The sequence below is a fragment of the Silurus aristotelis genome (genome assembly GCF_946808225.1).
Source record: "Silurus aristotelis genome assembly, chromosome: 1".
Taxonomy (NCBI): Eukaryota; Metazoa; Chordata; class Actinopteri; order Siluriformes; family Siluridae; genus Silurus; species Silurus aristotelis.
Window position 1 is genome coordinate 32,217,412 of NC_139574.1, and position 19,229 is coordinate 32,236,640.

At 36.5% G+C, this 19,229-nt stretch overlaps 1 protein-coding gene across 1 annotated transcript; it reads right to left on the bottom strand.

Moving 5' to 3' along the window:
• Positions 1–3,532: 3,532 nt before the first annotated feature.
• On the bottom strand, positions 3,533–16,520 carry LOC310724303 (cell adhesion molecule CEACAM6-like). The gene is made up of 8 exons (XM_083538129.1): positions 16,208–16,520; positions 14,792–15,070; positions 14,395–14,661; positions 7,237–7,360; positions 6,278–6,315; positions 6,064–6,080; positions 4,275–4,376; positions 3,533–4,027 (listed from the first exon to the last, which is right to left on the bottom strand). The coding sequence occupies exons 1-8, from the start codon at positions 16,485–16,487 to the stop codon at positions 3,971–3,973; spliced, it is 1,164 nt and encodes a 387-aa protein (XP_083394255.1). The 5' UTR covers positions 16,488–16,520; the 3' UTR covers positions 3,533–3,970.
• Between the last annotated feature and the right edge of the window lie 2,709 nt (positions 16,521–19,229).

The window sequence follows — 19,229 nt, forward strand, 5'->3', positions numbered from 1 at the left end:
GTCACGAACAGATGGCCAGACATTTTCCTTCAGGATTTTTTGGTAAACAGCAGAATTCATGGTTCCATTTATCACAGCAAGTCTTCCAGGTCCTGAAGCAGCAAAACAGCCCCAGACCATCACACTACCACCACCATATTTTACTGTTGGTATGATGTTCTTTTTCTGAAATGCAGTGTTACTTTTACACCAGATGTAATGGGACACACACCTTCCAAAAAGTATTTTCCAAAAAGTCTTGGGGATCATCAAGATGTTTTCTGGCAAAACTGAGACGAGCCTTTATGTTTTATTTGTTCATCAGCGGTTTTTGTCTTGGAACTCTGTCATGCAGACAATTTTTGCCCAGTTTCTTTCTTATGGTGGAGTCATGAACACTGACCTTAACTGAGGTAAGTAAGACCTGCAGTTCTTTGGATGTTGTTGTGGGGTCTTTGTGACCTGTTGGATCAGTCATCGCTGTGCTCTTGGGGTAATTTTGGTTGGCCGGCCACTCTTGGGAAGGTTCTCCACTGTTCCATGTTTTTGCCATTTGTGAATAATCACTGTGGTTCACTGGAGTCCCAAAGCTTTAGAAATGGCTTTATAACCTTTTCCAGACGGATAGATCTCAATTACTTTCTTTCTCATTTGTTTTCTTTGGATCTCAGCATGATGTCTAGTTTTTGAGGATCTTTTGGTCTACTTCACTTTGTCAGGCAGGTCCTATTTAAAAGATTTCTTGATTGCAAATAGGTGTGGCAGTAATCAGGCCTGAGTATGGCGAGAGAAATTGAACTCAGGTGTGATAAACCACAGTTTTAACACTTTTTCACACAGGTCCATGTAGTTTTGGATTTTGTTTTCCCTCAATAATAAAAACCTTCATTTAAAAACGGCTCGTTGTGTCACTTGTGTTATCTTTTACTAATATTTAAATTAGTTTAATAATCTAAATATTAAAGTGTGACAAACTTGCAAAAAAATTTAAAATCAGGAAGGGGGCAAACATTTTTTCACACCACTGTGTGTATATATATATATATGTATATATATATACACACACACAGTGGTGTGAAAAAATGTATATATATATATATAAGATAGAAAAAATACTGAAATGGATTCCTGGATTCTATTCTTGTGCATTGTGTAGTTAGTTAATATATATATAAAAAAAAAAAAACAATTGTAAATGTACCAAACATGTAACACATGACAGGCTTTGTAAGGTTTTTTTTTTTATAGTGTAAATGCAACTCATTCATTCTTAATTTTAATTTGGGATCTGCGCCATCTTGTGGAAGAATAAAGAACTACAGGAGAGTTCTTTATTCTTCCACAAGATGGCGCAAATCCCAAATTAATGAATGAGTAGATCATTGTAAAAGTTTTCGTGTAAATTTAAAGTAAAAAGTAATTTTCATTAAATTTCAATTCAATCATTTAAAAAAAAAATAATAATAAAATAAAATTTTATATATATATATATATATATATATATATATATATATATATATATATATATATATATATATATATATATATATATATATTTCTCTGTCTAGCTCATTCTCATTTTCAGTCTCTCAATCTCCATCTCACTAATTCTCCTCATATGCAAGCTACCGCTATCCAGAAAGCTCAAAGAAGCCTAAAAACTACACATGCAACTCTGGATTATTTTATTAACATGAATTGGTTTTCTTCATTAAAGTACTAATAAATCCAGTTTGTCTGCAGCACAGGCACATAACCTCTGTTCCCATCATCACATAAAAGTCAAACTGAAGTAGCTAGACATAAAAACATCTAGAACTTAAAACGAATAAATCCAAGAATGCAATATTTTACCAGCAGGATACTGTATTAGGGATGAAGCAGACAAACAAACAAAAAAAATATGTATATTTACATACTATCTGTAAACCATGCTCCATGCACCACACAGGGACACAAGATGTTGCAAATAGAAATGACCTGATATTTTAAGTACAGTTACATTGTATGCAAAGTTCATGTACAGTAGTATACTCATGTTTAAGATTCTCTAATAAACAAAGTACCATTAACACACAACATTGAACATCTGCATTGTATTGGTTTTAGTTTGGAAGACATTCCTCACAATTCTTCTCTGTTCTGGCACCTCGGTGGTGTAAATAAACTCCCCCAAAATGTTCGAAAAGCTGATTCACCAGCAGTCATCAAACAATGTCTAAAGACTTTAAAAATTAGCACCCAAATAACCTTTTATACTACCTTCCCAAAATAGTTTTTATATTGATGGTACTCTTAGTCTTTGATCTAGTTGACCATTATCAGGATGTATTTATTTCTAGAGACTTCAGAGCACTTCAGGTCACTACGGATTGGATTTTCTGCTTTCTGACTAAACACGACATGCTCAGGTTTATAATTGGCTTCTGCAATGGCAGTGAATACATTTAGCAATTTATGTAAGCTATATATTCAGCATAATTAATAACAAATTTACTGTCAAATAGTAATAAACACCTATTGAATACATTACAGTTTTTTTGTCCATGTACACACATTTGCATATTCACTCACAACTACATGTAATTTAGACTAGCCATAAATAATATCAAATACTAAATACTATATAAAAAAAAATATCGATAAGTGATCAGTCATCAATGCCAAGTCTTGTCACTCCATCAGCAGCTAGAATAGTTCCATGGCAAGCTCCTCAAATGTTTTTAAATAAATATTGTTTTGAATTCATATTAAATATTTTAAAGTACATGACTGTCAGATGTTTCAACAGAGAATTATAGAAGAATGACACAAACTAGTCTGTTTCTTCTTAAACTTTAAAGAAAATCTTTATTCTAATTGACAGCAATTTTAGAAAAAAAGAAAACAAAAAGCAGAAATGTTAAATGAATCTTCAAAATAAAATGTATTTAACAATCCAGGTCAAACTAGGTCATTTAAACAATCAAGATCATAGATATTACCATAGACAGATAAATGGTGTAATCACATTATTCTTATATAAAAAATATAAATGTAATGAGTTTTGTGGACAAACTGATTTGTGAAAATTCCTAAATTAAAAGAATTGTCAAAAGTTAATGAATACAAGTTCAACAAACACATGCATTTTGCATAACATTCCATAGGTCTACATGAAACACAAAAATCGGCAAACGAAAATGATTGAGCATTCTTATTTGTACAGAACTTTAAAAGTAATGTATCCGATATTAACATTTTTTTCTATTTCATGACTGTTGAGACACATTGCAATCCTTTTTTTACATTTATGTCTAGTAAATTTTTTACTTTTATTACTTCCTCATTTCAGTTCCCTGGGCAACACACTTAAGCATGTCCAAAGGTTAAAAACACAATCAGGATCTGTCTCAAAAAGATTCAAAGGTAGTTAAAGTGCAAGCTTTGATACTGTTATAACGATATTGTTCTCAAATTTTCTTTCATATTTTTAGAGAAGCTTTTTTATTTATTTATTTTTTATTCATTTTGAGTTTTTTTTATTTATTAAATAAAAAAATAAAAAAATAAATTATCAAAGGTTCAATAAGAGTCTTATTGTCTTATGTGCCAATTCATTTATTACAGTCTGGAGAATTTCTGGATTGCATTTTATATATACACACTACTACACATTTACTGTATATACATATGCATCTCATACATTTCTATCTTTTTCTACTCTTTTCAATGTTATATACAATATATACCATTGATAAGAACATTGCTGGAGTACTGCACATTGAATCTCGCTGTCACTTGTATAAAATATTGCAAGCAAGAAAGTCTAAAGACAAAATCACACTCATCATTAAGGGTTACATAGAAATGCCTATTCAAGCAGGGAAAAGGGTATTCATTCACTGAATTCTTTTTTTTTTATTTTTCTCTTTCATTAAAATGGCAAGTCGATCAAATATGTGGAAATTGGCAGGCTTAGTCAGTGTCATCCACATCGTTTGTTGTCACATTATTTCATGTTCCTCACATTAGAATAAATGGTTTGTGCCGCAGGATTAGATGCTGGCTGTAAAAGATAAAGTAGAAGTAAGAGCTAGTTAGTTGCAAGTTAGAGCTAGTTAGTTGCTCTTGTGCACATGTGCATGTCAAACAAGGGACCTACTGTTGTTGTGGCTTAACACTAGTGAAATTACTAAAAGATTATGGAAAAAAGAAATGAAGGAACTGAACACTCTACATGTCTCTGTTTAAGCTGTTATAACTGTGATTAAACCTGATCTAGGCCTTTAACTAAAAGAAGCAGGTCAGCTTACCTGAATATTACTTTGCTGAGACACATGGGAAGGTGTGGGATTATTTGGCATGGCATTTCCTTGATGCCTTTGATTATGCCTGATGTCGGCATAGTGCAACTCCTATAACAAAGAGTTTTAGTGTTTTAGGACTAACGACCTTTTTTTAATTTACACATTATAACAACACAGCAAATTACAGAACATAATTTCAAAACAACACACTTTATCGGACTTGTTCTTCCAGGACCGTCCACAAATACTCTATTGAATTATGATCTGGGGAGTTTGGAGGCCTTGGTCATTTTCCTTATATTATTTCTGACTATTCTGAAAAGTGAATAAACCATTATTATATCCAGTTGCCTACAGTTTTAAGGGAATATTTAGTCCTGAAGGGTTGTAACTTGGTCTCACACAATGTCTAGGAAGGTGGTATGTATCCACATGAATGCTACAGCTCAAGGTTTCACAGCATCACAACTACTTTCCAGTTTGCATCCTGTGCCCTCTTTTCCCATGCTCACAGCTGTCCACATGATGTAAAAATAAGTGCTCCATCAGACTAGGCCATTTTCTTTCATTGCTCCATGTTCAAATTGTTATGCTCATGTGCCCATTGTTGAAGCTTTTGGTGGTGCACTGTGGTCAGCATGAGCATGCTGATTTAATCCAAATGCACATTACTGTGCCAATGTTTTCTTTTCTTGGACTAGTTTTATCAAATACTAATCACTGCATACTAGAAACACACCACAAGACCAAACTCTTACATTTAAGAACATCCTGCTTACAACACATCAACTTTGAGGATTGACTGATCACTTTCTGCCTATTTTATCCCTGCACTTGTCAGATTCAACTAAAACAAGATTATAATTAGTTTTAAAAAGATATAGTTTTAGTTTATTTTTTTTTATAGCTGAAACCCAGACATACCAACATATACACACATGGGTCAGAGTTGCTTTGGTGGCATAAGGGACAACTGGTTGGGTTCATTTTTAACAGATGTGACAACATTGATTATTGTTTATTTAGCATTTACTAAAGGTACAATGGTAAATCACAGTATTGTTCATCATAAAAAAAAAACACTATGTAAGTTAGCCTGATTATTACTACCACTGTCATCATCCCAGCAACAGTCACATCACATTAAAATGCATCTTGCACCTGGAGCTTGTATCCCTTGGCTTTCTGTCCTATATTATTTACTAAAAAAGGATCACTGAGTTGATTGAGAGGGGAGTGGTGGCTCCAGCGGTTAAGGCGCTGGGTTGCCGATCGGAAGGTCTGGGGTTCAAGCCCCGGTATCGCCAAGCTGCCACTCTTGGGCCCTTGAGCAAGGCCCTTAACCCTCTATACTCCGATATTTCCCTTACGAGGGAAATATCAAGGTCCGTGACGTCAAAGTGACGTGGGGCCTCACCACCTGCAGGAGGGACCGTAAGGGACGGTGCTGTGAGGATTGGGCAGCAGTCGAAGGCGGGGGCCTGCTTAGACTGCTGCCCCCACGACCCGAATTACGGATAAGCGGGAGAAAATGAATGAGTTGATTGATACCAGAAAAGGATGTGTGCGGTATTTGCGGTCAAAGTCCTTAGTTGTTTATGGGAACAGATACGTATTTGTAGTGCTGGGAAGAGTCTTCGTCATTTTAATTACTTCTGTATAATAAACACTATAAAGTAATTTGATAGTAAAGCAATAAAGACAAAGCAAGCCTCAACTACATACATCTGAATGACTATTTTACATCTAGACTGTGTGGTGTATACTGTAGACCATAAGACTGAAAATGACTCACATGCTGTCCTCCGTTTGCTGTGTCAGAAAAAAAGCACAAATCAAAAAATGATTAGATGTTTTTAGAAATTCATTTACCTATAAAATTCTTTTTTAAATTACTTATTAGTGCTTGGTGCATATTTAAAAATGACCTATATAAATCTGACATCATTTTGCTGATGCAATCAATATTTATATGATGCTTATAAATTACTGAAATTCCCTAAATATACCTCCACTGTGCTTATTTTCTTTGAAAGAAGTTTCTGGCCTGCAAGATTAAGACAAATTATTACAATTCAATAAAATTATTATTAATTCAAAATAATAAATTACTATAATAATGATTTTGATGATGATTATTATTGTAATTATTATTATATCACAACATTGGCTTAAATTGTGGCTTTGCCTATAGTCATAACCAAAACTTGACCTTGTAAATAATTAACTGTAGTTAACTGTGTGAACAATTGGCAAAAGATTAGTGAAATATTTGAGAATGACATAGTGATTTCCCACTACGATATATAAAACTGTGGGTAAAATCTGTATCACCAAGGCTTGTTAATAAAAATAACCATTCTTTTGGCTTTACTAAGCCGTAAATCAAGCCGAATGCAAGAACTTTTGCATTTACAGATTTGCACCCAGTTAATAGAGAATATTGTTTCCTCCCCAAATTTGACCCAGAGCCATTTCATACATGGTGAAAACATACACATGTACTTTATGTAGTCCTATATATCGGGCTGCTTATGTCTTAGTTAGTCCAATGTTGGCTTGTGTATCTTTATGTCATCTTCTGTAGTACCTTGTAAGTGGAGGGACCTTTTGTATATACTGGGACCACCTGTATATAGTCAAATTAGCAATAAAAGCTACATAACCTGAAGTACAGAGTTTTCCAAAAGTCTCAATACAAAGTCAAAATAAATAGGGAATGTCTTTCAAAATAATTCTTATTTAGTTTATATTATATATGCATGTATTTTCAGATAGCCTTTAGAGAACACATTCAAAATAATGTATAGAAATACTTCTAATGAATAGATCGGGAAACTGTCTCAATATTTTGATAGACATGGCTTTGCTAACATGAGTTCATCATGCATGAGAGAGATCAATTCTGTGTTTACAATAATATGCAGTTTACAATTGATATGAAAATTTTTTGGTGTAATGTACTTACTTGTTTTTTGTCACAAAGTAGTAAATCAAACCAGCAATTCCAGCGACACCCACTATAACTCCAATAACAATCCCAGCTATTGCTCCTGCAGACAGTGACACTCCACCTGCACCTCCAGGTCCAGCTGTTATGAGAACACAAAAAAAAATCACGCGCGCACACACACACACACACACACACACACACACACACACACACACACACACACACACACACACAAACACACAGATCCACATACGGGGGGGTTAACAAATGTAAACAATCTAATTATATTTTTCCATTTATTAAATTTTATGTAACTAATTTAATTTGTGCCAATTGAACCTATTACCTAATTTAATCAATATTATAAAAAGTATATTGCATTAATTACATTTATTCTATTTTATTTTTGTATGTATTTTATTTTTGTCAGGGATCCACCTGCCACACCCCCCTCAGCAGCTGTCATGCGGCCACTATCTCTGCCGTTCCCGGCTATGATTCCAAAAACCTGGCACTTGTTTACTGCTCACCTATTTAAACGCCCGTTCTAGAGTCTCAGGTCTCAGGTCGTTGATTCTTGTAAGTCATGCTACCGACCTCGGTGATCCTCTACTGCCAGCATTCTTCGCTGGTCCATACCTGAATTATCTCCGCTCTGCTCCATGGATTACCTCTGTTCCGTGGATTATCTCTGTTCCGTGGATCATCTCCGTTCCATGGAATATACTCCTTCCGGGGATTATCCCTCCGTAACGGTTCATACCCGCATTACGGACCAAACCCGCATGACGGTTCGTAACTCTTTCTTTCATCATGAACGAGCTACTCCCGCTTTAGGCTTGTGGTCCGAACCGTGACAGAAGAACCAACCTTAACGTAAAAAGGAGAGATCGCTCCACAGCGGTGGATTGGCAACCCGTTTGTGTGTCGGATTTTCCCAGGAAGCTGTATCGCCGCCCGGCCGTGAGAAGGACGTTGTACCGCTCCTCTGAAGGCGACGTTTTGCCCCTGAGCTCCTCTGAAGGCGACGTCTCGTCTCCGAGTCCCTCTGTAGGCGATGTCGCTCTCCCATTGCTCTCCCAGGTCTCTCTGAAGGCGAGCCCACGCTCCTATATCCTTCCGGAAGCCCCATCGTGGCCCAAGGTCCTTCTGGAGGCAACGTGGCGCTTCCATGCTCCTTTGAAAGTGATGTCGCTGTCCCAAGTTCCCCTAAGGCGACACCAAGGTCCCAAATCACTCCAAGGAGGCCGTCGCACTTCAGGACCACTTCCACTCTGGAAGCGCCGTTGAGAGCCAAAACTCCCCCAAAAAAGCCGTCGAACTCCAAAGTTCCTCGCCGGGTGCTGCCGCGCAGCAGTGTTCCTTAAGAGCCCCGTTGATCTTCAAGGTCTCCTGGAAAACCACGCCTCATCTCTAAAGGCGACGTCACCCTTCTAAGCTCCTCTGAAAAAGTCATGCCTCCCAGCTCCTCAGAAGGTGCCCTCAAGCTCCAGCGTTCCTCCTCCACTGTCAGACCCCAGTGTCGGCTCCAAATCACCACAAGGTGAGTCACTCCACCCCTGATCTCCGCTGAGGGCGTTGCTTGGTCTCTGACCTCCGCTGAGGACCGGACCATGACAATTTTTTATAAAATATTATACAATTATTATAAAATAATATTTTATAAAATATTATAAAATATTATTTTATATATTATTTAACCAATCAGTCATTTTATTTAAAATTGTTTTAAAAATGTAAACTGTTGATATTCACAAATGCTAATAATAATAAACAAAGTGTGTATATATATATATATATATATATATATATATATATATATATATATATATATATATATATATACAGTGGGTACGGAAAGTATTCAGACCCCCTTAAATTTTTCACTCTTTTTTATTTTGCAGCCATTTGCTAAAATAATTTAAGTTCATTTCTTTTCCTCATTAATGTACACATAGCACCCTATATTGACAGAAAAACACAGAATTGTTGACATTGTTGCAGATTTATTAAAAAAGAAAAACTAAAATATCACATGGTCCTAAGTATTCAGACCCTTTGCTCAGTATTTAGTAGAAGCCCCCTTTTGATCTAATACAGCCAGGAGTCTTTTTGGGAAAGATGCAACAAGTCTTTCACACCTGGATTTGGGGATCCTCTGCCATTCCTCCTTGCAGGTCCTCTCCAGTTCTGTCAGGTTGGACGGTAAACGTTGGTGGACAGCTATTTTTAGGTCTCTCCAGAGATGCTCAATTGGGTTTAAGTCATTGCTCTGGCTGGGCCATTCAAGAACAGTCACAGAGTTGTTGTGAAGCCACTCCATCGTTATTTTAGCTGTGTGCTTAGGGTCATTGTCTTGTTGGAAGGTAAACCTTCAGCCCAGTCTGAGGTCCAAAGCACTCTGGAGAAGGTTTTCGTCCAGGATATCCCTGTGCTTGGCCGCATTCATCTTTCCCTTTATTGCAACCAGTCGTCCTGTCCCTGCAGCTGAAAAACACCCCCACAGCATGATGCTGCCACCACCATGCTTCATTGTTGAGACTGTACTGGACAGGTGATGAGCAGTGCCTGGTTTTCTCCACACATACCGCTTAGAATTAAGGCCAAAAAGATCTATCTTGGTCTCATTAGACCAGAGAATCTTATTTCTCACCATCTTGGAGAACTCCATGCGGGTTTTCATGTGTCCTGCACTGAGGAGAGGCTTCCGTCGGGCCACTCTGCTATAAAGCCCCACTGGTGAAGGGCTGCAGTGATGGTTGACTGTGACAACTTTCTCCCATCTTCCGACTGCATCTCTGGAGCTCAGCCACAGTGATCTTTGGGTTCTTCTTTACCTCTCTCACCAAGGCTCTTCTCCCCCGATAGCTCAGTTTGGCCGGTCGGCCAGCTCTAGGAATGGTTCTGGTCGTCCCAAACGTCTTCCATTTGAGGATTATGGAGGCCACTGTGCTCTTAGAAACCTTAAGTGCAGCAAAAAATTTTTTGGAACCTTGGCCAGATCTGTGCCTTGCCACAATTCTGTCTCTGAGCTCTTCAGGCAGTTCCTTTTACCTTAATGATTCTCATTTGCTCTGACATGCATTGTGATTTGTAAGGTCTTATATAAACAGGTGTGTGGCTTTCCTAATCAAGTCCAATCAGTATAATAAAAAATTTCTGGACTCAAATGAAGGTGTAGAACCATTTTAAGGATGATCAGAAGAAATGGAGAGCACCTGAGTTAAATATATGAGTGTCACAGCAAAGGGTCTGAAAACTTAGGACCATGTGATATTTCAGTTTTTCTTTTTTAATAAATCTGCAAAAAGGTCAACAATTCTGTGTTTTTCTGTCAGTATGGGGTGCTATGTGTACATTCATGAGGAAAAGAAATGAACTTAAATGATTTTAGCAAATGGCTGCAATATAACAAAAAGTGAAAAATTTAAGGGGGTCTGAATACTTTCCGTACCCACTGTATATATATATATATATATATATATATATATATATATATATATATATATATATATATATATATATATATATATATATATATATTATACAAAATTATAAATGCAACACTTTTGTTTTTGCCCCCATTCTTCATGAGCTGAAAAGGCCTATTTCTCTCACATATTGTTCACAAATCAAATCTGTCTAAATCTGTGTCAGTGAGCACTTTGCTGAGATAATCCATCTACCTCACAGGTGTAGCATATCAAGATGCTGATCAGACAGCATGATTATTGCACAGGTGTGCTTTAGGCTGGCCACAATAAAAGCCCACTCCAAAATATATAGTTTTATCACACAGCACAATGCCACTGTCATGGATCCACCGCCAAACCCCCCCTCGGTTGCTGTCACGCTGCCTCGTTCTGCCGCTCCCGGCATTAACTACAGACACCTGTCCCTTGTTACCCTCTCACCTTTATAGATGACCGTTTCAGAATCACCGGCTGTCAGTTCTTGAAGGTCAAGCTACAGATCTCGTGGATCCCCGACCGCCAGCATTCCCCACTGGTCCATGCACTGATTACCGTTCTGTGGATCATCTCCGTTCCGTGGATTACCCCCATTCCGTGGATCATACCCGTTCCATGGATTATCCCCATTCCAAGGACTATACCCACTGTGTCTTCATACCTGTCTTCCAGACTCACTCCGCTTTACGGGTTCGTAACTCTATCAGACTCTGGTGTTGTTTCATTTAACAATAAACATGATAGAGTTACCCCAGTTGTCTCCGCTTGGTCTTCGCCTTACAGCCACAGACGTCGCAAGTTTTGAAGGAGTGTGTAATTGGCATGCTGACTGCAGGAATGTCCACCAGAGCTGTTGCCCATGAATTGAATGTTTATTTCTCTACCATAAGCCATCTCCAAAGGCATTTCAGAGAATTTGGCAGTACATTCAACCGGTCTCACAACCTGTGCAATAATCATGCTGTCTAATCAGCATCTTGATCTGCCATACCTGTGAAGTGGATGGATTATCTTGGCAAAGGAGAAGTGCTCACTAACACAGATTTAGACAGATTTGTAAACAATATTTGAGAGAAATAGGCATTTTGTGTACATAGAAAAAAATCTTAGATCTTTGAGTTCAGCTTATGAAAAATGGGGTCAAAAACAAAAGTGTTGCATTTATAATTTTGTTCAGAATATATATCAGCCACTATGACTGGATGCGTAAGACATGTTCTCAGAGCAGTCCACAAATTTTATAATGTATATAACATATAAATTATAATGTTATGCAAGCTAAAAAATATATATTGTTACTCTAAGCATAAAAACACAGCAGTCGACACAGCATAACCTAAGTGATATACAGTTATTATACAGTTTTTTTATTAAATGCATTAGCTTATACTATCCTTATTATGAGATAAATGATAGACCTTTACCCATTTTGCACGTTCCCCCCCTACTTCTTTCATCTTTTTAATAATTGACGCAACCGTGCACATTAGCGTTTTTCCTTGTTTTGTTTTTTTTGGTGTGGATGCCCGGAAAAATGCCGTGCTGGGCCGCTGCCCATGTCACCTATTTCTATATTCTCTACTGGCAATCAAAGCAAGTTTAAAACGGAGTGTGTGCTCCACCCTGATTGGTGGTTTGCTGTGTGTCTGACCAGTTAAGTTTTTATCCACTTATAAATAAAAAAGGAACGACTGATTTTGCGAAATGTAGTTTGAAATGTATTGAAGTTGAAGTAAAAGTCTCCCCAAATGGAAAAACTTAAGTACCGTAATTTCCGGACTATAAAGCGCACCCTTTTATAAGCTGCACCCACTGAATTTGACAAATATTTATATTTTTAACATAAATAAGCCGCACCTGTCTATAAGCTGCATGTCTACACTAATGTACTTTACATTGGCTTTAACGAAAGACACGTTACACACGGTGTAACGGGTGAAATATGAAATATGCATAGCAGTATTTTGGGAAAAGACCGGCATAGCATTCTTCCGGTATTACTGCGTGTGTGTGCGTGTAAGACTGAGGATTATGTCCTTATTATTTTCTGATGCTCATTTCTAAGTTTCTTTGACTAACCCATAACACTGTTGCCAAGAAAAAAAAAAAAAAAAGCAAGAGTTTTGAAAACCTGTCTGTGCTTATATGATTTCTGTTGCAACTAGAGTTAGCGCGCTATCCCATGACCCAGACAGTGGTACCTTGACCTACGAGTGCATTAATGTACGAGTTTTCCAAGGTACGAGCGGTCACTCGGTCGATTTTTTTACTTTGTTACGCGAGCAAAAAATTGAGGTACGAGCTCGAGATGCCGCTGCTAGATGGCGAAGCGAAGCCAGAAAGCAAAGATTGTGATGAAAATTAATATAAGCAAAGAAGACAAAGTTACAATTTTAAAGTTTAGGTATATGTAGTGTACAGGAGTGATAGTAAAAAACTAATTTTCCCTCTGCCTCCGCTAAAACTATCGGTATGGATTTTAGCTGATAGTCGATAGTTCCAGCAATTAACTATTTGTGCCATAACCTCGATTAAAAACTAAGTTACATTTTAGTTTGAAAGCCAACAGTTATAAACATATATAAAACATATATTTAAAATTTAATTTTTTTAATTTGGCATTGTTCAGAGGGCTGTTCAATATGTGGGGGCTGGCTGTATTTGGCCTGTGGGCCATTGTTTGGGGACACTGTGATACCAATCATATGAAGTAAACAGAAATGTTTTATTTTTTAATTTTTTTTATTTTTTACTATTGTAAAAATAGCATAAAAATGTAACCTTTTACTATTAAAACAATGTTTCAAGGAATTATGTTGTTTTAGCAGTGGGGTTGGTAGTAGAATTTTAATTAGCAAAGACTATGATGCAATATTTACATTTATAACATCTGGCAGATGCCCTTGTCCAGAGCAAATTACAACTAAACAGTTGAGGGTTAAGGGCCTTGCTTAAGGACCCAGCAGTGGCAGCTTAGTGGTGCTAGGATTTGAACTCATGACCTTGTGATTCAAGGTCTAAATGCCTTAACCAATGACTACCATCTGCCCAAAATTATGCTTATGCAAAAGATTTATGGACTTTTTAAACCCGTATTTAAAGTCAGGTTAATTTTCTTGAAACCTATTTAGTATTTTGGAAAGTATTTATTTACAAATTAACTTTAAGTTAATTTTGTCACCTTATATATCTGACATCTCTCAGTTGGAAATTCTGTGTTTTTCTGTCATCTGACCTAGGCATCACCTCACCCAAGCATAAGCCTGAAAAATGCTATTTTCAACATTATTGATATAGTATGATGTGCTTTTTTTGAGGCATTTATTTAACATTTATCTAAGGAGTGTGGAGTGTCAGTTCACAGGTGGCTCTGGTTATCACTGATCAGCATCACTTCACCCCAAATTCACACCACATACCACATTATGGTTTATTTCTTACATAATGCAGTACCTACAAATATAATACAAATGTTAGTTGTATATAGTGGTTCAACTCTTTTGTGTTCAATATATTGTTACAGGTGATTTTCTGTTTCTTTGTAAACAGAATAATCCATCAATGATTTTTAATTTATTAAATTTTTTTGTGTAGACTTTCATTCTTCTGTGGTTGGATGAACTAAGCTACAGGAATTCCAGCAGCAATGAAAAATCAAAATGTTTCTTTTTTGCATGAATTCAGTAATTACAATTTAACCCACCCAGTACAGTGATGCTGATGGGTTGAGAAGTGGAATATCTCAGGGTCTTTGTGTTATAAGCAATGCAGGTATAATTGCCACTCTGATTGCTCTGAATGTTGTTCATTGTGAGCTCATGGCCCATTTGACCAAGTGCTGATCCATTCACAGCACACTGAAACTCAGCAGCAGGGCTGGACTTAGCTGAGCAGGTCAGTATGACGTTAGACCCAGCTCTGTAAATGGGTCCCACTGGATCTGCTTTGGCAGCAACATTTTCTGGACCATCTGTAATAGAACAGTCCATTTTTAGAGTTTTAGAGCATCCATGGTCTTCTAAAGACCAGGTATATCATGCATATTTAAAAAAAACAAAACAAAGAACCATCAATATGTTGCATGATATGAAATATCTTACAGTGAATAGAGAGGCTCATTGGAGGACTTGTCGCTTGGCTGACAGTGTTGAATACTTTACAGTGGTATGGACCTGTGTCACCTCTGGTCACATTGGTGATGGTCAGACTGCTGTTGCTGTCTGTTAACTGAACTCGATCCCCTGCTGTTACCTCGGAGCTTCTGTTCAGCCACACAAATGTAAGAAAGGAGCCAGGCGCATAGCACCAGAGACTCACAGCGCTGTTGAATTCAACCAGTTCTGTTTGACTTGGTAATATGGTAACATTGGCAACTGGCACTGGGGATTTAAAAGTAATACAGGCCTTATAAACCATGATAGTACACACAAAAAAAAACAAAAAAAACAAAGACACACAAGACATGTATACACAGAATAAAACTGAAGAGCTGCAAGCATGTGAGCTCTGGCATGCAACACTCAGCACAAGGGGGGAAAATCTTTCACAATGTACACTGCAAATTTTGTGGTTTACATTGTAAATTACTAAAACTAAAATCTTAATTCATATGCAGAGCACCTGGGACTCACTGTGCTGTTCAATTCAGAGAGCTCTGTTTTACTGGTTAATAGGGTAAAATAGGAGATTGGTACTGGGGTAGAAACATAACACAGGGTTCAGGTGCACACGAGTAGATATACGATTTTAATGCTATTTTACTATCAAATCTCAATCATTGTACCAACAGTATTAGCTCCCATTATTTTAAATAATAATCACTGTTTCAGTTAATTTCTAACCATACAGTCAAAGAAACGATATTACAAGTCAAGTCTTGTAGCTTTTATTGTAATTTCAACTATATAAAGCTGACGCAGTACATAGTGAAATGAGACAACACTAGATAAAAGAACATAGAGCTACGTCACACAACATAAAGCTACATACAGAGCACAGAGCTAAGGACTAAAGTAAGCTGTCCTAGCCACATAAAGTGCATCGTGTGCAACTTACAGATTATAAAATAGCTTGTGTAAATGAAAAAAAAAAACTAGTGTAGTATGTCATTACATAAATTGTTATAGATTTTATAGTTCTGATTTTGTAGTGTTCAGTATTTTGCTATAAATATAATGCACTGAAATTAAAACATTACTCTCAAACAATATTCTCCAATTGAAATACATGTTTTCATTTCGCATAAAACTAAATTCATTAAATGTTCTCCTGGGTTTTCAAGCATGTTCATAGTCATCTATGAAGAATAATATAATTGTATTTGTAATGTGTCCAATAGTTTAAAAGTTGCATATACAGATTCAGCTGTGAAGATGTAAGATCATTACACTCCTGCACAAAAACGGATTTGTTACCTACAAGCTGTAAAACATTTTTCTCTTGTTTACAAAATGAGGACTGTAATAGGTTTTAGTAAAAATAATTTCCTGCAGTTACATTAAAAAAAGTTTACTTACCAAACACCTGCACTGTGGTTACACCTGTCTGACTTCCTGAAGGAGTGTCTACAACCAGAGTATACAGGCCAGAATCACTCTCAGTCAGGCTCCTGAGTGTCAGAGCTAAAGTGGTGGTGTCCATACTGGCTCTGTCTTTGTACGGTGGCTGTGTTTCAATTCCAGAAGCAGTTGTATAAATAATGTTGCTCCCATTAAATTGCCATTTTATTAAAAGATATGTATGAACAGGAATACTGATTGGGATAATCATTAGATTCTCATTAACTTTTTTTTCCATCTTCTCTGGTAATGACAGATCTTGGCCCAAGGATACAGCTGTGTAAAGAAATAAATATCAGGTACAAAAACACACACAAAAAAAAAGCAACAGTAACACAAGCACACAGGCAAAATCAATACACTCTTCAACTCTCTCTCTCCCTTTCTCTCTCTCTCTCTCTCTCTCTCTCTCTCTCTCTCTCTCTCTCTCTCTCTTTTTCTATATTTGTAAATAGCAGATAGATTAGAGTTTGGCTGGTGTTTAGACTCTGCAATAGGATTGTGCAGGATGAGCTGTGAAAGCTTTACCCGAGGTAATGGAGTGAAGGTGGTGTGTAAAGTGAGTGTAGAGGAATGTTCTCAAGCAGTAGGAGATGTAGTGGGTCATAGTAACATAGTTTCGGCTTCTGGGATAAACAATGCCATTGTTCTCTTTTTAAGCACGATTGAGAAGGCTAATAAAGTGATCCAAACAAGACTCCTAGTAGCTGTGTTTCCACTTAGCAGCCCCACATCAAAATCATCATCTCAAACATCCCTCTTTTTGTAAAATATGAAAGTGTAGATGACAACAGTAAGACAGATCCAGAAACAGAACCAAAGTCCCCACCAAAAGAAAAAAACTCTGTTGCAGCAAGACAAATAAACAAAAGAAAAAAGGAAACGTGAATACGAAAGCATTGTGTATGATAACAATGGTGATTTATCAGACACCAACACATCAGACTGTTCTTATCATCACAAAATGAATTTGAAAATCTTAGTTTAAAGTACAATGCTGGGGAGATCAGCTAATTCCTACTTGAGACTAAAGGGCTACCAAAATTACAGGTTGAAGGTTATTTTCCTGATGGTACAAGCTTCATTAATGATGTAAAAACTAATGCAAGTAGGCACCTTTTCAGATAAGGAAGTTTACTGGCTCAGTAAAGACAAATGTTGAAGAATGAAAAGCATTGTATAGTATAAATACTTTTTTATCTGACAGGAATCATCATATCTCTAGCTCAGGGGTGTCAAAATCAATTGCACAGGTTGCCAAAACTCAAAACTAGGTCGCGGGCCGAACAGGAAAAACATTTATTGAACACATTAAAACTAAATGTTTTTTAAAATATAAATATGAATAAAAAAGACAGGAATATTATTCCAGAATAAATCAACTTAAACTTTAAATAACTTAAAATATTTTGCTCTCCATAAAAATATTTTGCTCTCCTGTCAAACACAAGACGTCGCACACCTTAATCATGCACCTCTTCAGAAACTCTCCCTGGGTAAATAACCAGCTGATTTTTCCTCTGCTTTCACACCAGATTCACTTTGTGATTTTGATCTGGTGAAAAATGCTAAAATGTCAGATTTTACTTTAACTCTTATACTTTCTAAATCTTCTGCTCTGCATTCAGGTTTTTCATCTTATCCTGATGTTTTGTCTCGTAGTTCCGTCTTAGGTAAAATTAATTAATTACAGCCACATTAGCTCAATAAATATGACACAGGTTTACCGGCAATGTCAGTAAACATATACTCAGCCTTCCATTGGTTTTGAAAGGCTCTGTTTTTAGAATCAACTTTTGTCTTTGCGATTGTGAGGGGCTAATTTACTATTGTATACTTTACAGTAGGGTTGTATACATCAACAGAAGCTTGACTTGATTGACGCAGGAATGATCCCAGGTAGTCTAGCATTCGGCAAGGCAGCTGAAGCGCTGCATTATGGGATCTGTAGTTCGTGTGTTATCAGCGCTTCATACCGCCGGGCCATTAATAACAATAATAATAGATCTATATAAAATGATCTGTCGGGCCGAATATAATTGTACATCGGGCCTTGAGTTTCACACATATGCTCTAGCTGTTTTAGATGCTAATTTTCCAAAAAACCTTAATCTAAATGGTGCTAGAGATAGTCAAAAGATAATTTTTGTAAAAATGATTTATAAAGCAGAAAAATTGCTGTAATGTTTATTAAGGAATCACATAGTGATCTTAAAAATGAAGTTTACTGGAAAATACAATGGGATGGACAAATACTTTTAAGCCACATGTCCTCTACAAGTGGAGTAGTATTAAATGAATAATTCTTATTTAAAAATACCTACTACCAACCTCTTACAAAATGTAAGAAATAGATAAAAGGATGCCTCTTGAAAGTAAAAGCGAAGTTTGAAAACACAGAAATAGCCTTTAAAATATTTCTGCACATACAAAGGGGGCCGAAAGAAACAAAAATCTGCACTATTTTTGAAAACATTTAGAAATGAGATTTAAAGATTTTGCTTCTAGGTGGAGGGTTTAATTCTACAGAAAATTATACATTTTATAGGAATCACTTAGAACCACATATTTGCCTCTGAAAAACTGATCTGATCAGAACATTTAATTTGTGTGACATTTATAGGAACATGAAGATCAGACAGTATACATGGGCCCATAGCAAAGATGTTTTATCTATAGCAAGACTGAATAGATTTTATGCATTAGGTTTTTAAACAAACCTCTTTAAAAACTGTAAAATCATCCCAGCTGTTTTTTTCTGATCATAGCTCAGTCATTTGTAATTTTTTTGTCAATTCTCTTAAAAATCTAAAAGTGCTTACACTTTAACACATCAGTGTTAAGTGACAACAATTTTGTTGAACTGGTTTTATGTTTTGTAACAGTTTTAAAGAACAAAAACATTCTTAGAACTCCTTACAACAATGGTGGGATTGTGGCAAAATAAATATCCTTTATCCGTTAGCTTTCATCGCTTTAA